The sequence below is a fragment of the Rissa tridactyla genome, chromosome 22, assembly GCF_028500815.1.
Source record: "Rissa tridactyla isolate bRisTri1 chromosome 22, bRisTri1.patW.cur.20221130, whole genome shotgun sequence".
In the NCBI taxonomy this organism is placed as follows: Eukaryota; Metazoa; Chordata; class Aves; order Charadriiformes; family Laridae; genus Rissa; species Rissa tridactyla.
This window is the reverse complement of record NC_071487.1, coordinates 2,445,606-2,464,609: the sequence shown is the minus strand read 5'-3', so window position 1 is coordinate 2,464,609 and position 19,004 is coordinate 2,445,606. Positions and strand designations below refer to the sequence as shown.

Below are 19,004 nucleotides of genomic sequence, written 5' to 3'. Positions count from 1 at the left end.
CCCGCCTGGGGCAGAGGCTGGTCCAGGGCCTGATCCTGCACACCCACGATGCCGGGTCTCCGCCGTATGCTTCAGCTCGTCCCGGCACCGCCACCCAGCTCTGCCAGCGATCGCAGCGCGTTTATTTAACGGGGGGAAGGAAACACATGGCTGGATCAAGGCAGGGAGAGGCTTCGCGGGGGGAGAGCGCGTGGCCGTGGGGAGACAGGGCCGGGATCCCCCATTTGTGCTGCTGGAGGCTCTGAATTAAGGTGCGCAGCTGATTACTAACGGGTGACCTGCAGCCGTGGCGCTTGCACTGGTTCAAGGCGGTTTTGGGTGGAAAAGACGCGGAAGGAGCCGGGCAGGGTCTCGCTGGTGGGCGGACGGGGTCCGGACAGGCTCGTCCCAGGGGATGCTCGCAGGGTGGTGTCACGGGGCTGGGGAGCTGCCCTGGGAGGGGACAGGGTGCTGAGCTGGGGACAGGGCGCCCAACCCCTGGAGAAGGGTCTGGGGTCCCTCACCCCCATCCGCAGCCCCCCAGCCTCCCTCCCCCGGGTGGAACACCCGCCCCCCCCCCGGCCCCATCCCAGCTCGCAGCCAGGACCTTGGCGCGTCCCCATGAGCCGTGGACACGAGTCCATCCAGAACTGGATTACGCCCGCGAACACAGGGGCTTCTGGCCCCAAAGCACGGGGGACGCCCCCACTCCTGCTGCCAGCGGGGTCCCTGCGCCGAGGCTGGGGTGTGCGGGGAGCGCCTCGGCCCCGGGGAGTGGGACGGCTGCTCCCCAACCCCTTGGGTATCTCCCAGTCCTCCCACCCTATGGCTCGCTGCCTGCTGTGGACAGGGCGACCTGTGAGCCCCCCACATACCAGTGCCATGGGGGGGCTGCAGGGACAGGCCGGGCTGTGGGGACACGTGCAGGGGACACACACAGAGGGCTGTGGGGACATAGCGAGGGGCTCTGGGGAGTTGCACCGGGGCTGTGGGGATGTGCAGTGGGGCCACAGGGGTACGTGCAGAGGCCAGGGAAATACCAGGGCTGTGGGAACACGCTTGGGGGTCCCCAGGGACATGCACCAAGGTGGTGGGGACATGCACACCCCGGTACCTGCTGGGGACCTCGGCTCCGGCAGGGCTGGGAGGCTGCAGCCAGCACAGTGGGACCCAGGGCGGTGGCTGAAGAAAAGGGGGCAAAGTCCCCGGGGGCAGCACGTGTCCCCAACTCCCGAGTGTCGTAACCGAGCGTCGGACGTGCCAGCAGGGCCAGCATCTCCCCACAGGCTCGGCCGTGGCCCCGGGTTCAAGGCAGCCCCGCTCTCGCCCGTCTCTGCTCCACACGTGCCCGCCGGCTTCAGCCCTCCTCCGCGGACAATCCCGCCGGGTTCCGCCGTGCCCTGCTCCCCCCATCGCTGTATGTATGTACTAAGGATGTTATTTTACCGGGACTCTGGACAGTATTAAGAATTAAAAGCCAACCTGTGTAAATAGGAGGCGGTGGTCTCTCTGTCCCGTGCGCCCGGGCTGGGGGGAGCCGCAGCCCCTCCGCAGCGTTTTCCGGATCCATTTCTTGTGTTTCACGGCCGAGGTGGCGACCGGAGGCTTGAAAGGGTCGGTGGCTTTTTTGCCGCTGAAGGACATGACACCGGCCACCGCCGCCCGCTTCCCGCACACCAAGGGGCTCCCGGAGTCACCCTGGGTGGAGGGTGACAGTGGGGAGCGGACCCTGAGCAGGGTCCAGGGACACCCGCCATGGCCGAGGGGGGCATCTCACCTCTCTGCTGGGGGTGAGCATCCTCCCCAGCGTCCCCCACGCCCAGGAACGGTGGCTCACGAGGAGCAGAGCTTTGCGGCTGCCTGGTCCCGGTGCAAAGCCCTTGGCCCCCCCCACCCGGCTCCTCACCTTGGTGGGTGCCGATCCCCTGTGGCGACCCTGGAAGCAGATCATGGTGGGGGCGATTTCGCCGTTCCAGAAGCGACTGTTGTTGCACATCCGCGTGTCCAGCACCTCGACCTCCATCTCCTGCAGCGTGGACGAGAGCTCCCCGTGCCCGCGTGTCCCCCAGCCCGCCAGGCTGCACGCCGTCCCCGCCGCCGGCTCCCGCCCCAACAGCCTGACGACCTGCCGCGTCCTACTCAGCGTCACCGTCCCCTTCAGCTGCAGACAGGGCGGTGGGCAGCATCAGACCCCGCCATGGCCCAGAGCGGGGCTGGCAAGGAGCGCCCCGCCACCGCGGCAGCGGGTGGGTGGCCAAGGGGGAGAACCGAGCAGGCGGGAACGTGGAGATGTCACCGAGGTGTGAAAACGCTCGGAGGTGATCAGAGGAAATGTCACCCAGCCCCTCGCCCCGGCTACGAGCGCGGTGTGAACCTGCTCAGCCCCGATTCCGGCAGCACATCCCCACACCGCCAAGGCTCCTCCAGCCCCATGGCCAACCCTTCCCTGGCCAGCGCAAGCCCCACCTGGAGCAGGAGCAGGTCGTTTTCAAACGTCTGGTGGTTGTAGCCGGGGTGGGGACAGGCCGCCTGGATGGGGAAGGTCTGTGTGGCCACCCCGCGATCCTGCAGTCTGTGCAGCCCCACCGTTACCGTCCCGACAGCCTTCGTCCTGCCCCACAGCGGGAGACGGTGTTGGCGGGAGCACGGTGCCGACCACGTGGAGCCCCACCGAGACCCCCATCCCCGCACCGGGATGGATGCGGCCGCTCTGGACTCACCCCCAATGGGCACAGTGGGCGGCCGTCAGCACCCAGCGCTTGTGCAGCAGCGCTCCCCCGCAGGCGCCAGCCCCCGCAAAGCGGATGTACACCATGTAGGGCCTGGAGTGGGGTTTGGCCTCGTGCCCGCCGATGACCGATGGCCGAAGCCAGCTCCTGGCTGCCGGGGAGAGGAGAGCCCGTCCCTGTCCTGCCACCGGCCAGCTGTCCCACCGAGAGGGAGAGGCTGGGGTTCCCCAGCCACCATTCCCTGTCCCCACAGTGCATCCAGCAACCCCATCCCTGCAAGCCGGCTGCCACCCCCCTTGGCCAGCAATGCCAAGACCCCGCTGGCCACCCCAGCCCTCACCCGGCCCGAACGAAGGGAGAGTCAGCAGCAACAGCAGCCCCAGGTGGCCCTTCGTCCCCATCCCTCGCCGGGTGGCAGCCCCTGCTGGCTCCACGTCCCTCTGCGGGGGTGACACGACGCTGCCGTGCTCCACACTGAGTGGGTGCAGCGGCAGAGGTCCCACATCACGTGTGACAGCGGTGTCAGGCGTCAGCGGGGCACAGATCTCCGCTAAGGGGGGCAGGAAGGGGAAGAGGCACCTGCGAGGCTGAACAAGCACCTCGGGGGCTGCAAAACCACCCACAGTGACACGGATGCTCGCTGCGGTTTGACTTTTACCTCACCTCCTGCTCAGCAAGTGACATGGGGCGCGCGGACACAAAGGCGCATCTTCAGTTCTCCGAGAAGGGTTTTTAATGAGATGCGTGAGAATCCCCAGCGCTGCGGTGACCCGTTGCCACCACCTTTATTAGCAGTACAGGATAACTCCACTCCTGCCACCACGGCTATGGGGCCATCAGACCCCAAACAGGCTGCAAAACCAGAGCCCGGCCCCCAGGGTCCCTCAGCTCTTGGCTTTGGAAGATGAGGCAGCCCTGGCTTTGCGTGCTCCCGAGTGGGGCGGTCTCAGGCTTTTCATCAGCCTGTCGAAGAAGAACTCGGTCTGGTACTCCAGCTCAATGAGGTGCTGCAGGAAGGGAGGCACCTCGGCTTTCTTCACGCCGACGTAGACAGGGATCATCTTGGTCCCGTGGCTGTGGATGATGTGATACAGGTTCCACTGGGAAACGCGCTGGCACCACGGGTCGCCCAGGGACTTGGCGGAGAGGAGGAGGATGGCTACCCGGCTGGCCTCGATGACCTTGACGGCAGTCTGGATGACACACATCCCGGCCACTTGGTCCTGGTGCTCTGCGTAGCCCCGAAACCCCTCTTTCTTCAAGCGCTCCGAGATGCAGGAGGCGATGTGGTCATCCTCGGGGCAGTACCAGATGGAGAAGTCATAGGTGAAGCCGCGGCGCAAGGGCGCAGATGACATGCCACCCACCGGCGACAAGGGCATTGAGTTCACAGACAACAGGAACCAAACGTGGGGACCGAGCCTTTCCTCCCGCACCAGGAACCTGCCGCCGCGCCCGGACGGCCCCTCCCCGGCACAGGGAGCAGGTCCCACCACTCCCCGGGGAAAGGTCAGGCTGCCGAGGTGGCACAGCCCCAGCCCCAGCCCCAGCCCTCTGGCGCGCCGGAGAGGCGCTGGCAAACCGCAGCAATGCCAGATCCCCCGGCAAATCAAACGCAATTGGTTCTACCCCCAGTTTGGGCAGGTGAAACTGCAACCGTGGTAGTCCGGGCCGGCCACAGAGAGAAGTCCCGAGCACCGACACGGCCAGCCTCAGCACGCTTTCTGCCTCATTTCGGCGATGCCATGCTCCAGCGCCTCTCCTGCCTGCCGCAGCTCCTCCCGCTGCTGCCGCAGTCGCTCCCGGGATGCCTGCAGCCGCTGGTTCATCTCCACGTAGGACCGGCTCTGCCGGTACAGCCGCTCCCTCTCCTCAGCGGCAGCCTCCTGCCTGCTGGAGCCGGGGAAGCCTGCGGGGGGGCAGAGCAGGGGGCGTCAGTGGGGCAGGAAGAGCCCCCCCGCCTCGCTCTCCCCCCACCCCGGGACTTACCTGGGGAGGGGTCGTGGTCCCGGTGGGGCTCGGCGGGGAGGAGAAAGACGGGGTCGGCCGGGTGGGTGCTCTGCACATCGGCCAGGATCTGCTCCAGGCTGGGGGGCTCAGGGCGGGTGGGCAGCACCCGCTTGGTCTTGGAGCTCATCACGGAGCGGCCTCAGGTGCAGGGGCTGGAAGAGGGGGGGCAAGATGAGGGGGCTACCAGACAGACGGACAGCCCCCCCCCCCCCGCGCCGCGCTGCCCCTTGGACAGACACAGAGACCTCCCCCTCCCTGTGTTTCCAAGACAGACAGACCCCCACCATGCTGCACTCCCCCAGACAGACAGACACTCGCCCCCCCCAACGCCCTGGGACAGACAGACAGACAGAGACCCCCCTCCAGCCTTGTCCACCCCAGGATGAACAGAGAGGCCCTCCCCCCCCTCCATCTCCCCCAGGACAGACAGACAGACACCCTGCCCACCCCGCCACTCTCAGGACAGAGTCCCTCCCCCTTATCCACCCCAGGACAGACAGACCGACCTCTCCCCTCGTCCATCCCGGGACAGACAGACACAACACACACCCCCTCTCTGCCCCCCCAGGACAGACAGACAGACAGAGCTCCCCCTCCCCTGAGACAGACAGACAAATACCGCCCCCCCCCCCATCTCCCCCAGGATGAACAGACAGACAAATACCCCCCCCCGTCTCCCCCAGGATGGACAGACAGACAAATACCCCCCCCCCATGCCCCCAGGATGGACAGACAGACACCCCCCGGCCCTCAGGATAGACAGACAGAGCACCCCCCTTGTCTATGCCAGGACAGACAGACAGAGTCCCCCCTCAGCCGGAACAGACAAATACCACCCCCACACCCCCCAGGACAGACAGACAGAGCTCCCCCTCCCCCGGAACAGACAGACAAATACACACACACATACCCCCCTCCCCAGGACAGACAGACAGACAGACAGAGCTCCCCCCTTGTCTACGCCAGGACGGACAGACAGAGCCCCCCCCCCCCCCCCCCTTCCTCCCCTGGAACAGACAGAAAATACACCACCCCCCCTCTTCTCCCACAGGACAGACAGACAGATACCACCACCCCCTCCCTCAAGACAGACAGAAAAATCCCACCTATCCCCCCCCCCCCCCCACCGCCGCCTCCCCCAGAATGGACGGACAGACAGACGCCCCCCCCAGCCCCAGCCCCAGCCCCAGCCCCAGCCCCAGCCCCAGCCCGACACCCCCCCGCCATCCCCGGGACGGCCACCGAGAGACAGACGGCCTCCCCGCCGCCACGCTCCTCACCCGCCACACCCCCTCCCCATACCCCTACTTCCGCCGCGCCTCCCGGAACTACGTCATTCCGCCGCGCCCCCCACCCCTCCGGAGCCACGCCCTCTCTCTTAAAGGCGCTGCACCTCCCTACACACACACACACACACGCTCTTAAAGGAGCCGCCGCCCACAAGGAACACACGGGAGAGACGGTTTGGGGAGAACTGGGGGTTTATTGGGGGCAGGAACGGTGGGGCCTGGGGCTGGGCCTGGGCCCCGCTCGGCCGGGGACCGGCCGAGCGGGGCCCAGGCCCAGGCCCAGGCCTAGGCCAGCGGTGCCGGTACCGGAGACACCGGAGACCCCTCTCACTTGCTCTTCTCTGTTTCTTCTTCCAGTTTCATGGCTGTTCTGGAGGCTGCGGGAGACACAAGGATGGCGTTAAGGCCCCGGTCCCTGGAGCAATGGCAGCCCAGGAAGAACCAGATCCTGTCCTCCCCTCGGGGGGGCTGGCGGGCCTTCAACCGGGCTGGGGAGACTTCAAGCGGGAGCCCCCAAGCGCTGAGGGACACACAGATACGGCGAGGTCGAAGGAGGACACACAATTTGGGGGATCTGGCTACGGAGGAGGAGGAGGAGGAGGAGGAGGAGGAGAGAAAGCGCCTGCTCTACCCACGCCAAGGGAGAAAGGCACCGTCGCGCGTGAGCCGCGCCGGCGTCTGCAAGAGCAAGGAGCTCCTTTTGGCCGGCACCAAGGTGGCCGTTGGCCATCGGCAGCCGGCACCAAGGTGGCCGTGGCCATCCGCGTGGCACAGCCGAACGGCTGGTGGTAGCGGCGGGGCGATTTCACGCGGGAACGGGCCCCTTCTCCCTTCAGCGGCAGCGGGAACCGCGGCTCTTACATACAGACAGGCTGAGCTGCGGTGCCACCTCGGCCGCCAGCCGGGCTCTGCTGCTGACCAGAGTGTGCAGGACTGGAGCGCGCGGCGCAAAGAGAGGAGAGAGAATTAAAGAGGGGGGAGAGTGAACCCCTACCCCCAGCTCGGCTCCGGCCACCGCGGGGCGACAGGGCTGTGGCTGTGAGAGCACAGCCCCCAGTCACCGAGAGAAGGGCGCTTGACGGTAATTAACATGAGAGTTGCCCACGTCCCAGCTGTGCTCCAGGGAAAACCGCCTGTCCCGGACATGGAGCAGGACGGCGGGGACTGGGGGACCCGCGTTACCTTCTCGGGTGACGCTGGAAGCCGCGTCCAGGGCTTTGGTGCTGAGGTTGCCCAGCACGTTGTCCACAGTCTGGTGGTGCCTGAGGAAGCAGGGCCGGATGATGTTCTGGTAGAGCACCTGCGACCCATTCCAGGACACGGGGGCCATGCACCACACCAGGAACAGGCACTGCGGGGAGGAGAGATGCTCCAGAGCTGGCAGATGGCAGCAAGGCAGGGCAGGGGCTGAGTGAGGCAGCCCCCAGAAGGGGACAGTGACAGGGCAGCAGCTGAGCTCCTCCAGTCCCCCCCAGCCTGGCCCAAGGGTAACTTCCCAAGGCTGGAGCTTGCTGGAGGTACCAGGACCTCGGCTGGCTGCGGGGAGTTCCGCGATGGAGTGTGGCTCCACGACAGCCACCACCACTGCCCTGCTAATGGCCCACCACGCTTGGTTCCTCCAAGTTCAGCCATCAGGGGAGAGAACTCTGGCCCCAGCAGTTCCCATTTACCTTCCCAGCATAGTAGAAGGGGAACCAGTAGAGGAAGATGTCAGAGAAGAACTCGGCTATGCTGAAGACGCCGTACACCACCCAGTACGTCAGCCACGTGGTGTCATCCTCCTTGTTGGAGCTCTCGATGGCTTTGATGCTGCAGCAGGAGAGGGGAAGGGTGCTGCTGCCTGCAGTCCTGCTGCCGGGGCGGGCACCTCCTTCCCAAGTCCTCCAAACCCTGGAGCAAACCTGCCTACCGGGTACTGCGGCCCCAAGCTGGGACAGTGCCAGGTCTCAGCATTTTCAGGAAGGTCTCAAGAGCTTCCCGACCATAACTGCCTGTTCATTTACGGGGGAGACCCTCAGCTAAGGGCAGGGAACGCTCTCCAGGCGCTGCTGGGAGGCTGGGCTGGGCCACTGGTACTTACGAGACATATGCGGGGTAGGTGAAGCCGATGAGGTTGCAGATCAGCGAGGCGCCATAGCCAAACATGAGGTACAGCCCCAGGAAGGCCACAGAACCTGCCAGGGGGGACAGAGAAGAGGGTCACATAGCTACCAACACCGAGACGGCAAGGAGAGACCCCCTCTCAGTCTGCTGAGCAGGTTGCTCATACCTGTAGTGAGAAGAGGCACATGCTGGGACCCTCCAGTTGGGAATAATGACCACCCCCAATTAATTCCAGTACGACCCTCCGCACACCAGACCACTGAGGCACTCAACAAGCCACTGGCGCAGCCACACTGAGCCACGGCACGTGGCAGAGTCTGTCGTGGAGTGCAGGCGCTCGCTTATCCCCAAGGGAGCCACGATCTGGTCTCGTCACCGTTTGTCCCCTCCCTGGCCTGGAAGGGGCTTTACCACAACAAACTCGCAGTGCTTTTGACCTGTCCCCAGCCTGGACCCAGGATAAGGCTGCAGAGACGTTGGAAGCACAGACTTTAACACACGTCCACAGTCCAAAGTCAAGGCACTGAGTTTCTCTGTGCATGTAGCCACTTGGCATTTCAATAATGACCGTTCAAGGACAAGCCTTGCTACCAGAGCCAAGCGCCCGGGAGCAGCCTTGCTGCCAGAGCCCGTGTCTCCTTTCTGCTCCCTGTACGCATGTCCTGCACGTGCAGCCACTGTTCATTACAGATTCAGTCCCCTGAGAACCAGAAATCCAATCCCGCTTCCCTGTTATTAAATGAAATCATTAAAATTAAATGTAAGCCGAGGCTCCGGTCGTTTGGAGCCTGCCCAGCCCTCAGATGCTCGCAGGAGGCAGGGTCAGCGGCGCTGGGAGTGCTGGCAGATGGGGGAAGCTGGGGCAAGGAGCCCCTTCTGCCAAAATCCTGGCCACAGCGAAGAGCCCTCGCTCCCATGGAGGCTCAGAAGAGCCGGGGGTGCCGGCACCCGGCAGCTCCCTCCCAGCCTGCCTGAGGCAGCCGAAACACAGACCCCCAAGGGGCAGAGGGCAGGAGAGCAGCCTGGGGACACGCAGAGCTGGAATCAAGGGCATTTAGTGTCACATGCCAGCAGCGTCTCCCCTGCCCTGTGTACAAACTCCTCCGTCACCGTCAGCGCCTTGCCCCGCAGCGGGCAGGAGAGCTGGGACGTGACCTGTCTGCGTGGGTGAATTAGAGGAAAGCCCTTGCTTGGGCTCAGAGGACAGATTATCCCCGCTCTGCTCACTGCAGCATTTCTGCCCCTTGCTCTGGCCCCCGGTGCCGGGCAGCCGCAGCTCCGGGCACCAAGGGGGTCTTCCCTGGGAGACGGGTGGGAGCGACGTGGCTTTGGAGCAATCACAAACCTTCCTTCAAGGAAAACTAATGGGCAGGTTCGGGCAGGGCTGGGTGTCGTTCCCCTGGGAGCCTGAGAAGCGATTTCACGGGCTAGGTTTATCCCCCGGAGAAATTTATATAACAGCAAAAAAAAGGAGTGAAAGGCTTCATTTCGAAAGAATTGCTGCTGAGGGGGGCAGCCAGAGCCGTCCCGCGGTGCCTGTCCCGGCAAGGAGGGCAAGCAGCCGGCGTGACAGCCAGCCTGGCTGGCACTGTGCCTCGGGAAGGGGACACCGTCCTCCTCCGGGCTGATTTTTACCCAGCTGAAGCCACCACATGGCTGACCTGGCTGGGCTGCCCAGAGGCCAGGCAAGATGGGCTCCAAACTGCAGCCTGTGGGTTGCTACTGGGGTCAAACATAAATGAGGAATTGCTCCAGAGCCGGGGGAAGGAGAAATCGGGTATTTTCAGTTTAGCAGCAGCTTCTCCTTTCCAGGACAGGGACCGAGAATGCGGGACCATCGCTCTTAGGTGGAAGCAGTGCCTCCGCTCTACCCCTGCCCCCAAAAGTCCATCACACCCGAGCACCACCAAAGCCCCCATTTTGCTCGGAAGAAGCCCGACCGCCACACGCCGCATCTAAAAACAACCCGCTCGCAGCGGCACGTGCCCGTTCATGGACCCCTTTCCCCCTCGAAGTGTGAAACAGAGTGGGAAATGGCACCGGGAGGTGGAAGGCAGGGGAAGGGCCCGGAGGGATGCGGGCAACTGGGAAACCTCGAGTCCCTCCTGGGAGGTTTTAGATAAAATACCGAACTGGAGAAGGCGGATGGGCAAGTGGTAAATTGGCAGAGTGCGGCACAGGGCCGAGGGTCAGCGCTGCAGCGAGGAGAGAGGGCTCCCGTCGTGCCAGGAGGCCGCTCCCCAGGGAAATGCCGGCTGGTTTCTCATTAATGAGCAAACAGGATCTCGTTAACAGCCGGACCTCTGCCCTCAGACGTGTGCTCCCGTCCCCAGTGCGCAGTCTGAGTCGACACGTTTTGGGGGGGGGGGGTTTCACCTGCCGAGGAATGGGGACCCCCCGCCATCGGGGCCAGGCTTCTCGGGGGTCTGGAGGGTCCGAGACCTCCGACACACAGACCCCGCGGGTTTCGGGGTCCTCCTCCCCTCGGGTCGGGGTGCTGGGTTTCACGCGAGGACGGATGGTGCAGCCACCCCCCGATTGCCCCCCGCCCCAGCGGGGCCCCGATCCGTGAGAGCACCCCGCACCCCCCAAACGGGGGGCTCGCAGAGCCCAGAGGCGCCGTGAGGGGCCTCAGGAAAGAGGGGGGACCCTCGGAGACCCCCCCTAACGGGGAGGGGCAGGAAGGAGGGTCCCGGGGGTCCCGGGAAAAGCGGGATTGCCGATCGCACCTGTGGCCAGGTAGAGCCGCCGGACGCCGGTGCGGGCCTCCAGCCGTCCCAGCAGGTCGCCGAGCGGCCCGGGGCGATCGAGGAAGCGCTGCAGGCGTTGCTGCACCGTGCCCATGGTTGCGGCGGCGACCCCGATCCCGGCACGGTCCCCGATTCCCGGCGCGATCCCGCCGGTGCCTTCGCCGCCTCCCGCCGGCCCGGGCCAATGCGGCGACGGGGCGGGGCGGCCAGGGGCGGGGCGACGCCGTCGCCGTGGCAACGCCGTCGCCAAGGCAACGCCCGCTCAACCGCCGCCGGGGCCTGCATGGCGGCGAGGCCCGGCCCGGGCCCGGGGCTGCTCCTGGGGATGCTGGTGGCCGCTGCCACCGCCGCCGTCGTTCCCCCGCCGGGCCCCGCCGAGCCCCGCGTCTACCTGAGCAGCTGGGCCGTGCGGGTGGCGGCGGGGCCGCGGGAGGCCGCGGGGGTGGCCCGGCGGCACGGCCTGCTCTGCCTGGGCCAGGTGCGGCCCGCTTCGGGGCGAGAGGCGGGGGGCCACCGCCGGCCAGCCCGGCACCTCCCGTGTCCCGCTTTGCCCGTCCCCACCAGTGCACAAGGCTGGTTTAATTTTAAAACAGAGCGTTCAGTTATTGCCTCCGGTGGTTTTAAAGCACGGGAGCATGGGCGTCAGGCAGCAGTGTAGGTTAGGGGGGGACCTGCTGGAAAGCAGCTCTGAAGAAAAGGATCTGGGGGTCATGGTAGGCAGTAAATCACCCATGAGCCAGCAATGTGCCCTTGTCGCCAAAAAGGCCAATGGAATCCTGGGCTGCACAGGGACGAGTGTGGCCAGCAGGTCAAGGGAGGTCATTCTCTGCTCTGCCCTGGTGAGGCCACAACTGGAATACGGTGTCCAGCTCTGGGCTCCCCAGTTCGAGAGAGACAGGGAACTGCTGGAGAGAGTCCAGCGTAGGGCAACGAAGATGACGGAGGGACTGGAGCATCTCCCTTATGAGGAAAGGCTGAGAGAGCTGGGACTCTTTAGCCTGGAGAAGAGAAGGCCGAGGGGAGACCTTATGAATGTTGACAAGTATCTAAAGGGTGGGTTTAAGGAGGATGGAGCCAGACTCTTTTCAGTGGTTCCCAGTGACAGGACAAGGGGTAACGGGCACAGGCTGGAACATAGGAAGTTCTGCTCAAATATGAGAAAAAACTTCTTTACGGTGAGGGTGACAGAGCACTGGAACAGGCTGCCCAGGGAGGGTGTGGAGTCCCCTTCTCTGGAGACTTTCAAGACTCGCCTGGATGCAGCCCTGAGTGGCGCGCTCTGGGCAATCCTGCTTTAGCAGGGGAGTTGTACTCGATCATCTCTAGAGGTCCCTTCCAACTCCGAAAATTCCGTGATTCTGTGATTCCGTGAAAGCACCCGTGCAGCAGGGGCGCGGGTTGCTCGTGGCCCCTGAGTGTGCACAGCCGGGCGAGGAAACCCGAAAGGCACACACAAGCCTTCCTCGGGAGCCTGCCCCGTCTCTGAGCTGCGCTCTCTGCTTGTCCTGGCACCTACAACTCCTATTAAATGCTTTTTTTTCCTCATCTCTGTGGCCCACGGAGAGCTGGCACGCGTATGCCAGCCCAAAAGGTTCTCTCAGAGCAGCTCTTTGGCCCGCAGGTGATGGAGGGAGCGCCTTATTATCACTTCAAACACCGCGGCACCAGGCAGAAAGCCTTAAGCAGACACTGGGGCTGGCACATGCGCCTGACAAAAGAGCCCAAGGTAGGGAGGAGGCGGTTGCAGGGATGGAAGCTACCAGCCACCGAGGCTACTGGCCACCGGCTCTGCCTGCCACCAGCAACACTGCTTCCCGCCCAGGTCCTCTGGTTTGAGCAGCAAACCGTAAAGAGGCGCACGAAGAGAAGCGTCGGCGTGGTGCCAACAGATCCCTGGTTCCACAAACAGTGGTACATGGTGAGATTTTGCCGCTCTCTCTTCTAATCCTCGAGCAAATCACCCCCCGGCCGCGTAAACAGGACTAATGCTGGCAGTGATGAGGCAGCAGAGGAGTCCTTGAAGGTCACCCGCAGCCTGCTGCCCAGGGGCTGACCAAACTTAATCCGTTTTCCAGAACAATGACATCAGTCCCGACCTAAACATCCTCACCGCGTGGAGCAAAGGGTACACCGGGCTGGGGGTCGTGCTGACCATCCTGGACGACGGGATCGAGAAGGACCATCCCGACCTGTCTGCCAACTACGTAACTACGAGGGGCTGAGCGGCGCGGGCTGCAGGAACCGGCTCCCTCAGGGGCGAGTTGTCTCCAGGGGAGGGTAGGAGCCGGTGCCTTCATCCCGCCTATGGGACTTTGGCAGTGGGAACTCAGCCTCTCCGTGGCTGGATCAAAAGGTTTGGTGTCTCCCGCAGTGAATTCTCACGTCAAGGAAATGTTAGAACTTGTACACGCTCAAGCCCCCATAATAGGTGTAATTACGGCAAGCTGCAAAGCCAGTAAAGCTGGTAAACCCTCACGTGCTCCGAGAGGAAAGGAAAGGATAGATAAATCTTAGTCGTTGTTTGTAAAAACATCGTTTCACTGGTTTGTAGTTCCTCGCTCCTAACTTTCGGATGGCGAGGCTTACCCTCAGGTGACTCGCCATGCTGGGCTTTGTCACCAAACGTGAGCACAATGGAGCAGTACAGCGACGTGCAAAGTTAACACTCCTTTAGCGAAACCCAATTTCCAACAACTCCAGGTTAACCCAGTGCAGTTTCTGAGCGTGAAGGGGCCCCCCCTGCCCTCTCTGGGCCGGGCAGGCAGCGAGCTCGGGGGCAAGGCAGGGCGGCCCACGCTGCCAGACAGCGGGTGAAGTGCCAGGAGTCCACGTTGAGCTGTCACAACCCACGCCGCAAGGCGGTTTGCTCATGACAATGCCTCTTTTCACAATAGGACCCCCTGGCAAGTTACGACTTCAACAGTGACGACCCTGACCCCCAGCCTAGGTACACCGCCGGCGACGAGAACCAGTGAGTTTTGCCCAGCACCCTGAGCTGGGTGTTTTATCTCCTGGGGGGCTGAGGCTGTCCCAGGCCCCTTCACCCCCACGGAGGACGGCTCAGGGTCTAACACTGCCCCGCAGGCACGGGACACGCTGTGCGGGAGAAGTGGTGGCTGCTGCCAACAACCAAATCTGCGGAGCAGGCGTCGCGTACAACGCCAAAGTCGGAGGTGAGCCATTGCTCCGGCGTGGTGGTGGGATGGGGATCCCCAACCAGCTCTGGCACCACAAGGGGGGACACGCAGCCCCAGGCAGGGCTGCTCTGGGGGCAGCCAGGGGTTTCCAGGGGAGTAGGGGGTGCTGCGGTGTTACCGCACACCCAGCCATGGTGCGGGGCTTGGTGCTCCCTGGGGGTTTAACGCCTACCACGACATGGGGGTCCAGCAGGCAGCACCAGCACCGTGCAGGGTCAGGCTCCCCTGCAGAAGTGAGTGTGGCAAATGGGGTTAAAAGCTGGGAGAACTCGCTGGGCTTAAATGCAAAGGGCTTAACAAGGAGCTTTAGGAACCAGCTCATGGCAGCGGCCGTACAGACCTGCGGGAGCCTGATCTCCTTAGGGCAGCATCGCGTGAAAGGTGCTCAAGGCAACTTGGGGGAGGGGGGGAAGTGGGGTGAGAGGCTGCTCAGCCCTTACGTTCTCATCCACCCGGAGCCACTGTGGCCTCCTGAGTGCTGCCGCCTCTCGGACACCGCCTGCTCTTCGTTCCAACCCTGCAGGTGTGCGGATGCTGGACGGTCTCATCACAGACATGGTGGAGGCTCAGTCCCTCAGCCTGCGTCCCCAGCACATCCACATCTACAGCGCCAGCTGGGGCCCCCAGGATAACGGGAAGACCGTGGACGGGCCAGGCGTGCTGGCCGCAGAGGCATTCTACAGAGGGGTCACCAAAGTAAGCTCGGTGCTTTCCCCGGGGACCTCACTGGTGCGAGGATCCCCTGCTCATCCCCCTCTGCCTCCCCTTGACAGGGACGGGGTGGCCTCGGCTCCATTTTCATCTGGGCCTCTGGCAACGGTGGGATCAACTATGACAACTGCAACTGCGACGGGTACGCCAACAGCATCTACACCCTGTCGGTGGGCAGTGTTCTGGCGGGTGGCCAGAAGCCCTGGTACAGCGAGAGCTGCTCCGCCATCCTCACCACCACCTACAGCAGCAGGACCACGAGCGAAATACAGATCGTGAGTGCCGTGACAGCTCTGACGGAGCAGTGACCCTCAGGGGGACACCAGTTCCCAGCACAGAGTGGGCTCATCCGAGCCCTCCTTACCTGGGGAGAGAGATGGGAGCTTTATTAAATCCTCTGCGTTAGACCCCAAAAAGCATGAAGGAACCCAGAGGGAGCGTTTACTGAAGTTACCCAACTCCAGCCAGCCCTGCTCCAGCAGCAGCCACCAGTGCCAAGACCCCTCTCTCCCCCCAAGGTGACCACTGACCTGCGCCACCGCTGCACCGACAAGCACACGGGCACCTCCGCCTCGGCCCCGCTGGCCGCGGGAATGATCGCCCTTGCGCTGGAGGCCAAGTAGGTGCCATGCGGCGGGGGACAGTCCCCAGAGAGAGCCTGGTGCCTCCCCAGGACCCTGCTGGGACAAGGAAGGGGGACTTTGCTAGCAGGGATGTTTGGGGGTGCGGAGCTGAGGTCTCCCCAGGCTCTGGTGGGGCAGGACACTGCAGGAGAGCAGGCAGAGGCAGCAGGAGAGTTGTCCTCTGGAGGTCTCTGTTGCTCCTATTTCAGCGGTGAAGGACGTTGTGGGGGGACCAGCTTGGACCCAGACAGCTGACTTGCCCACATCAGGGGCCAGAAGAGCCAAATCCCACCCCTCTAAAGCTAACCCAAAGCAGAGACCTCTGTCCCCAAGTCCTCCTTTCTTCCAGCCCAGCACTGACCTGGCGTGACCTGCAGCATCTTGTCGTCAGGACCTCCAGGCCCGCTCACCTGCAGGCAGAAGACTGGGCTGTGAACGGCATCGGACGCAAGGGTGAGTTCAGGGCTCAGCCGCTGCCTGCCCTGCCCGCTCCTGCTTCCCTCCCCTGGCTGCGGGAGCACCTGCTGCCCCTCAAACTCCCACCAGCAGAGCTGGGGCAGGAGCCCCCGGTGCGCTCCCAGAGCGGAGGGGCTCACATGTCCTCTCTTGGGTGGCATCTGCTTTTCAGTGAGCCACCACTACGGCTATGGGCTCCTGGACGCTGGTCTGCTGGTGGAGATGGCCAAGGCGTGGACGGGAACCCGGCCTCAGCAGAGGTGTTCAGTCAAGGCTCTTCATGCCCCCCGGTAAGGGACGATATCCCCTGGGTGTGACCTCGTGAGAGCTCACACAGGGACTTCCCTGTAGCAAAGCAATGCTGTGCCCGCTGCAGGGGCGAGCGATGCTTCCCAGAAAGCGGCCCGTGCTGCACAGCTTCTGCTGTAATAACAGGGCTGTGGTCAGAGGTCACGGGGAGGGGGGGGGCAGGACGCCCATGGAGGGGGAGGAGATGCCCTTACCTCTGTCTCGTACCTGGTAGGAACATCGGCTCCAAGCTCACCATCTCCACGGATGTCTCCTCCTGCTCGGGGAGGACCAAGCGCATCCGCTCGCTGGAGCATGTCCAGGTCCAGCTCTCTCTGAGCTACAGCCGCAGGGGGGACCTGGTGATCGCTCTGACCAGCCCAATGGGGACCACGTCCACACTGGTGACCGTGCGGTAAGGGCGCTCTGTGAGCTCGCAGGGAGCGCGTTGCAGTGAGACTTAGCAGCTGCTAGGGTGGGGGCAGAGGGGTCTCCTTCTCTCACAGCCTCTCCTGGGGCTGAAGAAACTCCTAGTCCCCCCAGGGAATGGACTCACCGTACCCAAACCTCCTCTGAGGCCCCTGCCACGTCTTGCAATGCCCCGTTGTACCAAGCACAGGGTGCCTCTAGGGCCTCCTTGGGTGCATCCCTCCCCTCCAGCCCCTGGGCGGTCACTCCCTGCTCCCCTCTCCTCTCCTCCAGCCCGTTTGACACCAGCCAGCAGGGCTACAGGGACTGGACCTTCATGTCCACACACTTCTGGGACGAGAACCCCAACGGGACCTGGACGCTCCATCTGGAGAACAAGGGCGATGCCTATAACACAGGTGGGTGCCCAGGGCAGTGAGCGAACTCCATTCACGAGGTTCACCCAGTGCCCGATCATTCATTCTTTTTCCTTCTCCCACTTTGATAAGCAACTTGTTGGCTTGTCTTCTTCCTGCTGCTCCTGGGCAGGTGAGGTCTCTTTTTTTCTGCAGGCCCACATTTGTTTGTTTTGAGGGTCTCCCTGGCCAGCACACGGCCAGTAAGGGGGCATGGCTTGCTCTCTTCCACATAGTCCCAAAGCTCTGCACCCACTAGCTTGCAGATCCCAAGCCCTGGAGGATGGGAACGTGACTGCCATTGTCACCAAGTCCTGCCCCTTCTGCCCCCAGGTCTGCTGACCAGCGTCACCCTGCACCTCCACGGCACAGACGAGGACATGACAGCCAGGCGCTTTGCACCCTCTGCCGTGGACGAGTGCATCAGGCGGGATGCGCAGGGAGCGTGCGAGGGTGAGCCTTGGGGCAGGAGGGGACGGTGCTCTCGACCCCGGATGGCCCCCCTGCAGCCTGGCTCACGCCGCCATCCCTCCGCAGAATGCAGCGGCTCTTTGTACACCCACCAGCGCTCCTGCCTGTCCTACTGCCCTCCGCGCTACTACGGCCGTACCCAGAGAGCCACCGCCACCAGGAATGCGGTCCGCGTCTGTGCCAGCTGCCACCCCTCCTGCTACACGTGCCAGGGCGCTTCGGCCAACAACTGCACGGCCTGTCCCCCCACTCACACCTTTGATAAGCTCACCCATTCCTGTTCCCCTCCGCAGGGCTTCCCCCGCAAGATGGGGCTGCAGAGGGAGCTTCTCCCTCTCCTCCTCTGCGGGATCCTGATCTTCTTCTCAGCCCTCCTCTGGATCACATACCGCATGGCCTTTTGCATCCTGAGAGGTAGCTCCTGCTGTCCCCAAGGTGGAAGGACAGCGTGACACCAGCCCGGGCTGCACAGACACGCAGGCAGCTGGATCCCAGCCTGGGACAGAGCTGCCCTCACCCGGCTTCCAAAATAAATTGCTTGTTGCCTTTCTGGACCGCCCTCTCCAAAGGGTGACATCCCTTCCCAGCAGCGTCAGGGCTGATCCCACCCCATGGCCAGCTCTGTGCGTTAGCAGGGACATGGGTGGTGGCTTCCCTCCCCGCCTGGCTTGTCCCCCCACATCCCTGGGGACCTGAGCCGTGCTGGGGGACCTGGCTTATCACGCTGCTGCAAGAGAGCAATTTCCAGAGGGGCTGGGAGCCCTATGTCCTTTCCCAGGGGCCGAGGGCCACGAGGAGGAGGAGGAGGAGATGTGAATTCTCTCCAGACAACTGCACCCGAGTGACCACAGCCAGCTCCTCCAGCACGAGCCCAGCCACGAGCTCATGCAGCTTTTGACCTGGGAGAGGCAGGCGGATGGCTCGGGGAGGAGAGCCAGGACCCACACTGCTGCTGCACAGCACGGGACACGCTGCGATCCCTGGCTCTTGTTTACCAGCAGCCTTTAGTCCTTAAAAAAAAAAAAAAGAGAAAAAAAGGGGGGGGTCCTGGAGGTCGCTGCACCCCACAGCTGCCCTGCTCTCCCCCCCCTGCTCTGCAGTGGGTACGAACGCCCGGGGCCCTTGCTGTGCCATTGGGGCTGGCAGCGGCACAGCGGCAGCTGCGCCCCGGCACGCAGCGCGGCACCAGGCAGGGCTGGGACGGGCCAGGGAGAGCTGCCAGCTGGGGCCCTCCCGGGGGCAGCGGCACCGCGCAGGGCTCGGCCACCCCACCGCAGCACCCCGGCTGCCCCGGGACGCGGCCGTGGCATGGCAGCGTGGGGACGGTTTGTGTCCCCCCCCGCCACTGCCAGCTGGGCCATGGCCGAAGGCAGCGTGTTTGCACAGCTGAGGAGTTACAGAGGAGAGCGAGACCTTTGTCCAAGCGTGTAATCGCCCATGAAAAAGCCCTTGGCCGGACCTTACAGAGCACAGACAGGAGGAGCTGGGACGGAGCTTTTCCTCAAGTGGCAGCTGAGAGCAAAGTCCCCAGCAGGACCCCCAGCCCCGGGGACAGGCTGTGGGGATCCGTGGCT

General features: G+C 63.9%; 4 protein-coding genes across 7 annotated transcripts; 1 reads left to right on the top strand and 3 right to left on the bottom strand.

Annotated features, from left to right (window-relative positions):
* Positions 1–101: 101 nt before the first annotated feature.
* LOC128900738 (granzyme M-like) lies at positions 102–3,496 on the bottom strand. 2 transcript variants are annotated; one of them, XM_054182212.1, is made up of 7 exons: positions 3,367–3,496; positions 3,049–3,258; positions 2,700–2,859; positions 2,446–2,590; positions 1,886–2,140; positions 1,462–1,677; positions 102–432 (listed from the first exon to the last, which is right to left on the bottom strand). In XM_054182212.1, the coding sequence occupies exons 2-7, from the start codon at positions 3,107–3,109 to the stop codon at positions 412–414; spliced, it is 858 nt and encodes a 285-aa protein (XP_054038187.1). In that variant the 5' UTR covers positions 3,110–3,258; positions 3,367–3,496; the 3' UTR covers positions 102–411. The 2 variants fall into 2 exon arrangements, with proteins under 2 accessions (XP_054038187.1, XP_054038186.1); XM_054182211.1 differs by having other exon boundaries at positions 3,372–3,467.
* C22H19orf25 (chromosome 22 C19orf25 homolog) lies at positions 3,464–6,048 on the bottom strand. Of its 2 annotated transcripts, none has more exons than XM_054182216.1 (3): positions 5,999–6,048; positions 4,698–4,870; positions 3,464–4,617 (listed from the first exon to the last, which is right to left on the bottom strand). In XM_054182216.1, exons 2-3 carry the CDS (start codon positions 4,843–4,845, stop codon positions 4,421–4,423), a joined length of 345 nt encoding a protein of 114 aa, XP_054038191.1. In that variant the 5' UTR covers positions 4,846–4,870; positions 5,999–6,048; the 3' UTR covers positions 3,464–4,420. The 2 variants fall into 2 exon arrangements, with proteins under 2 accessions (XP_054038191.1, XP_054038192.1); XM_054182217.1 differs by having other exon boundaries at positions 6,021–6,038.
* A 96-nt stretch (positions 6,049–6,144) lies between these two features.
* On the bottom strand, positions 6,145–11,036 carry REEP6 (receptor accessory protein 6). 2 transcript variants are annotated; one of them, XM_054182214.1, is made up of 6 exons: positions 10,840–11,036; positions 8,088–8,181; positions 7,678–7,816; positions 7,190–7,358; positions 6,275–6,384; positions 6,145–6,225 (listed from the first exon to the last, which is right to left on the bottom strand). In XM_054182214.1, the coding sequence occupies exons 1-5, from the start codon at positions 10,952–10,954 to the stop codon at positions 6,335–6,337; spliced, it is 567 nt and encodes a 188-aa protein (XP_054038189.1). In that variant the 5' UTR covers positions 10,955–11,036; the 3' UTR covers positions 6,145–6,225; positions 6,275–6,334. The 2 variants fall into 2 exon arrangements, with proteins under 2 accessions (XP_054038189.1, XP_054038190.1); XM_054182215.1 differs by lacking the exons at positions 6,145–6,225; positions 6,275–6,384 and adding an exon at positions 6,788–6,940.
* Positions 11,037–11,221: 185 nt separating this feature from the next.
* On the top strand, positions 11,222–17,882 carry PCSK4 (proprotein convertase subtilisin/kexin type 4; the record flags this gene model as incomplete). The annotated part of the gene is made up of 15 exons (XM_054182324.1): positions 11,222–11,338; positions 12,482–12,586; positions 12,683–12,778; positions 12,936–13,064; positions 13,755–13,831; positions 13,945–14,033; positions 14,581–14,753; positions 14,831–15,043; positions 15,287–15,387; positions 15,741–15,844; positions 16,020–16,137; positions 16,371–16,550; positions 16,838–16,962; positions 17,293–17,412; positions 17,497–17,882. Coding segments are annotated over 15 exons (2,133 nt in total), but the record flags the coding sequence as incomplete, so codon positions are not given.
* Between the last annotated feature and the right edge of the window lie 1,122 nt (positions 17,883–19,004).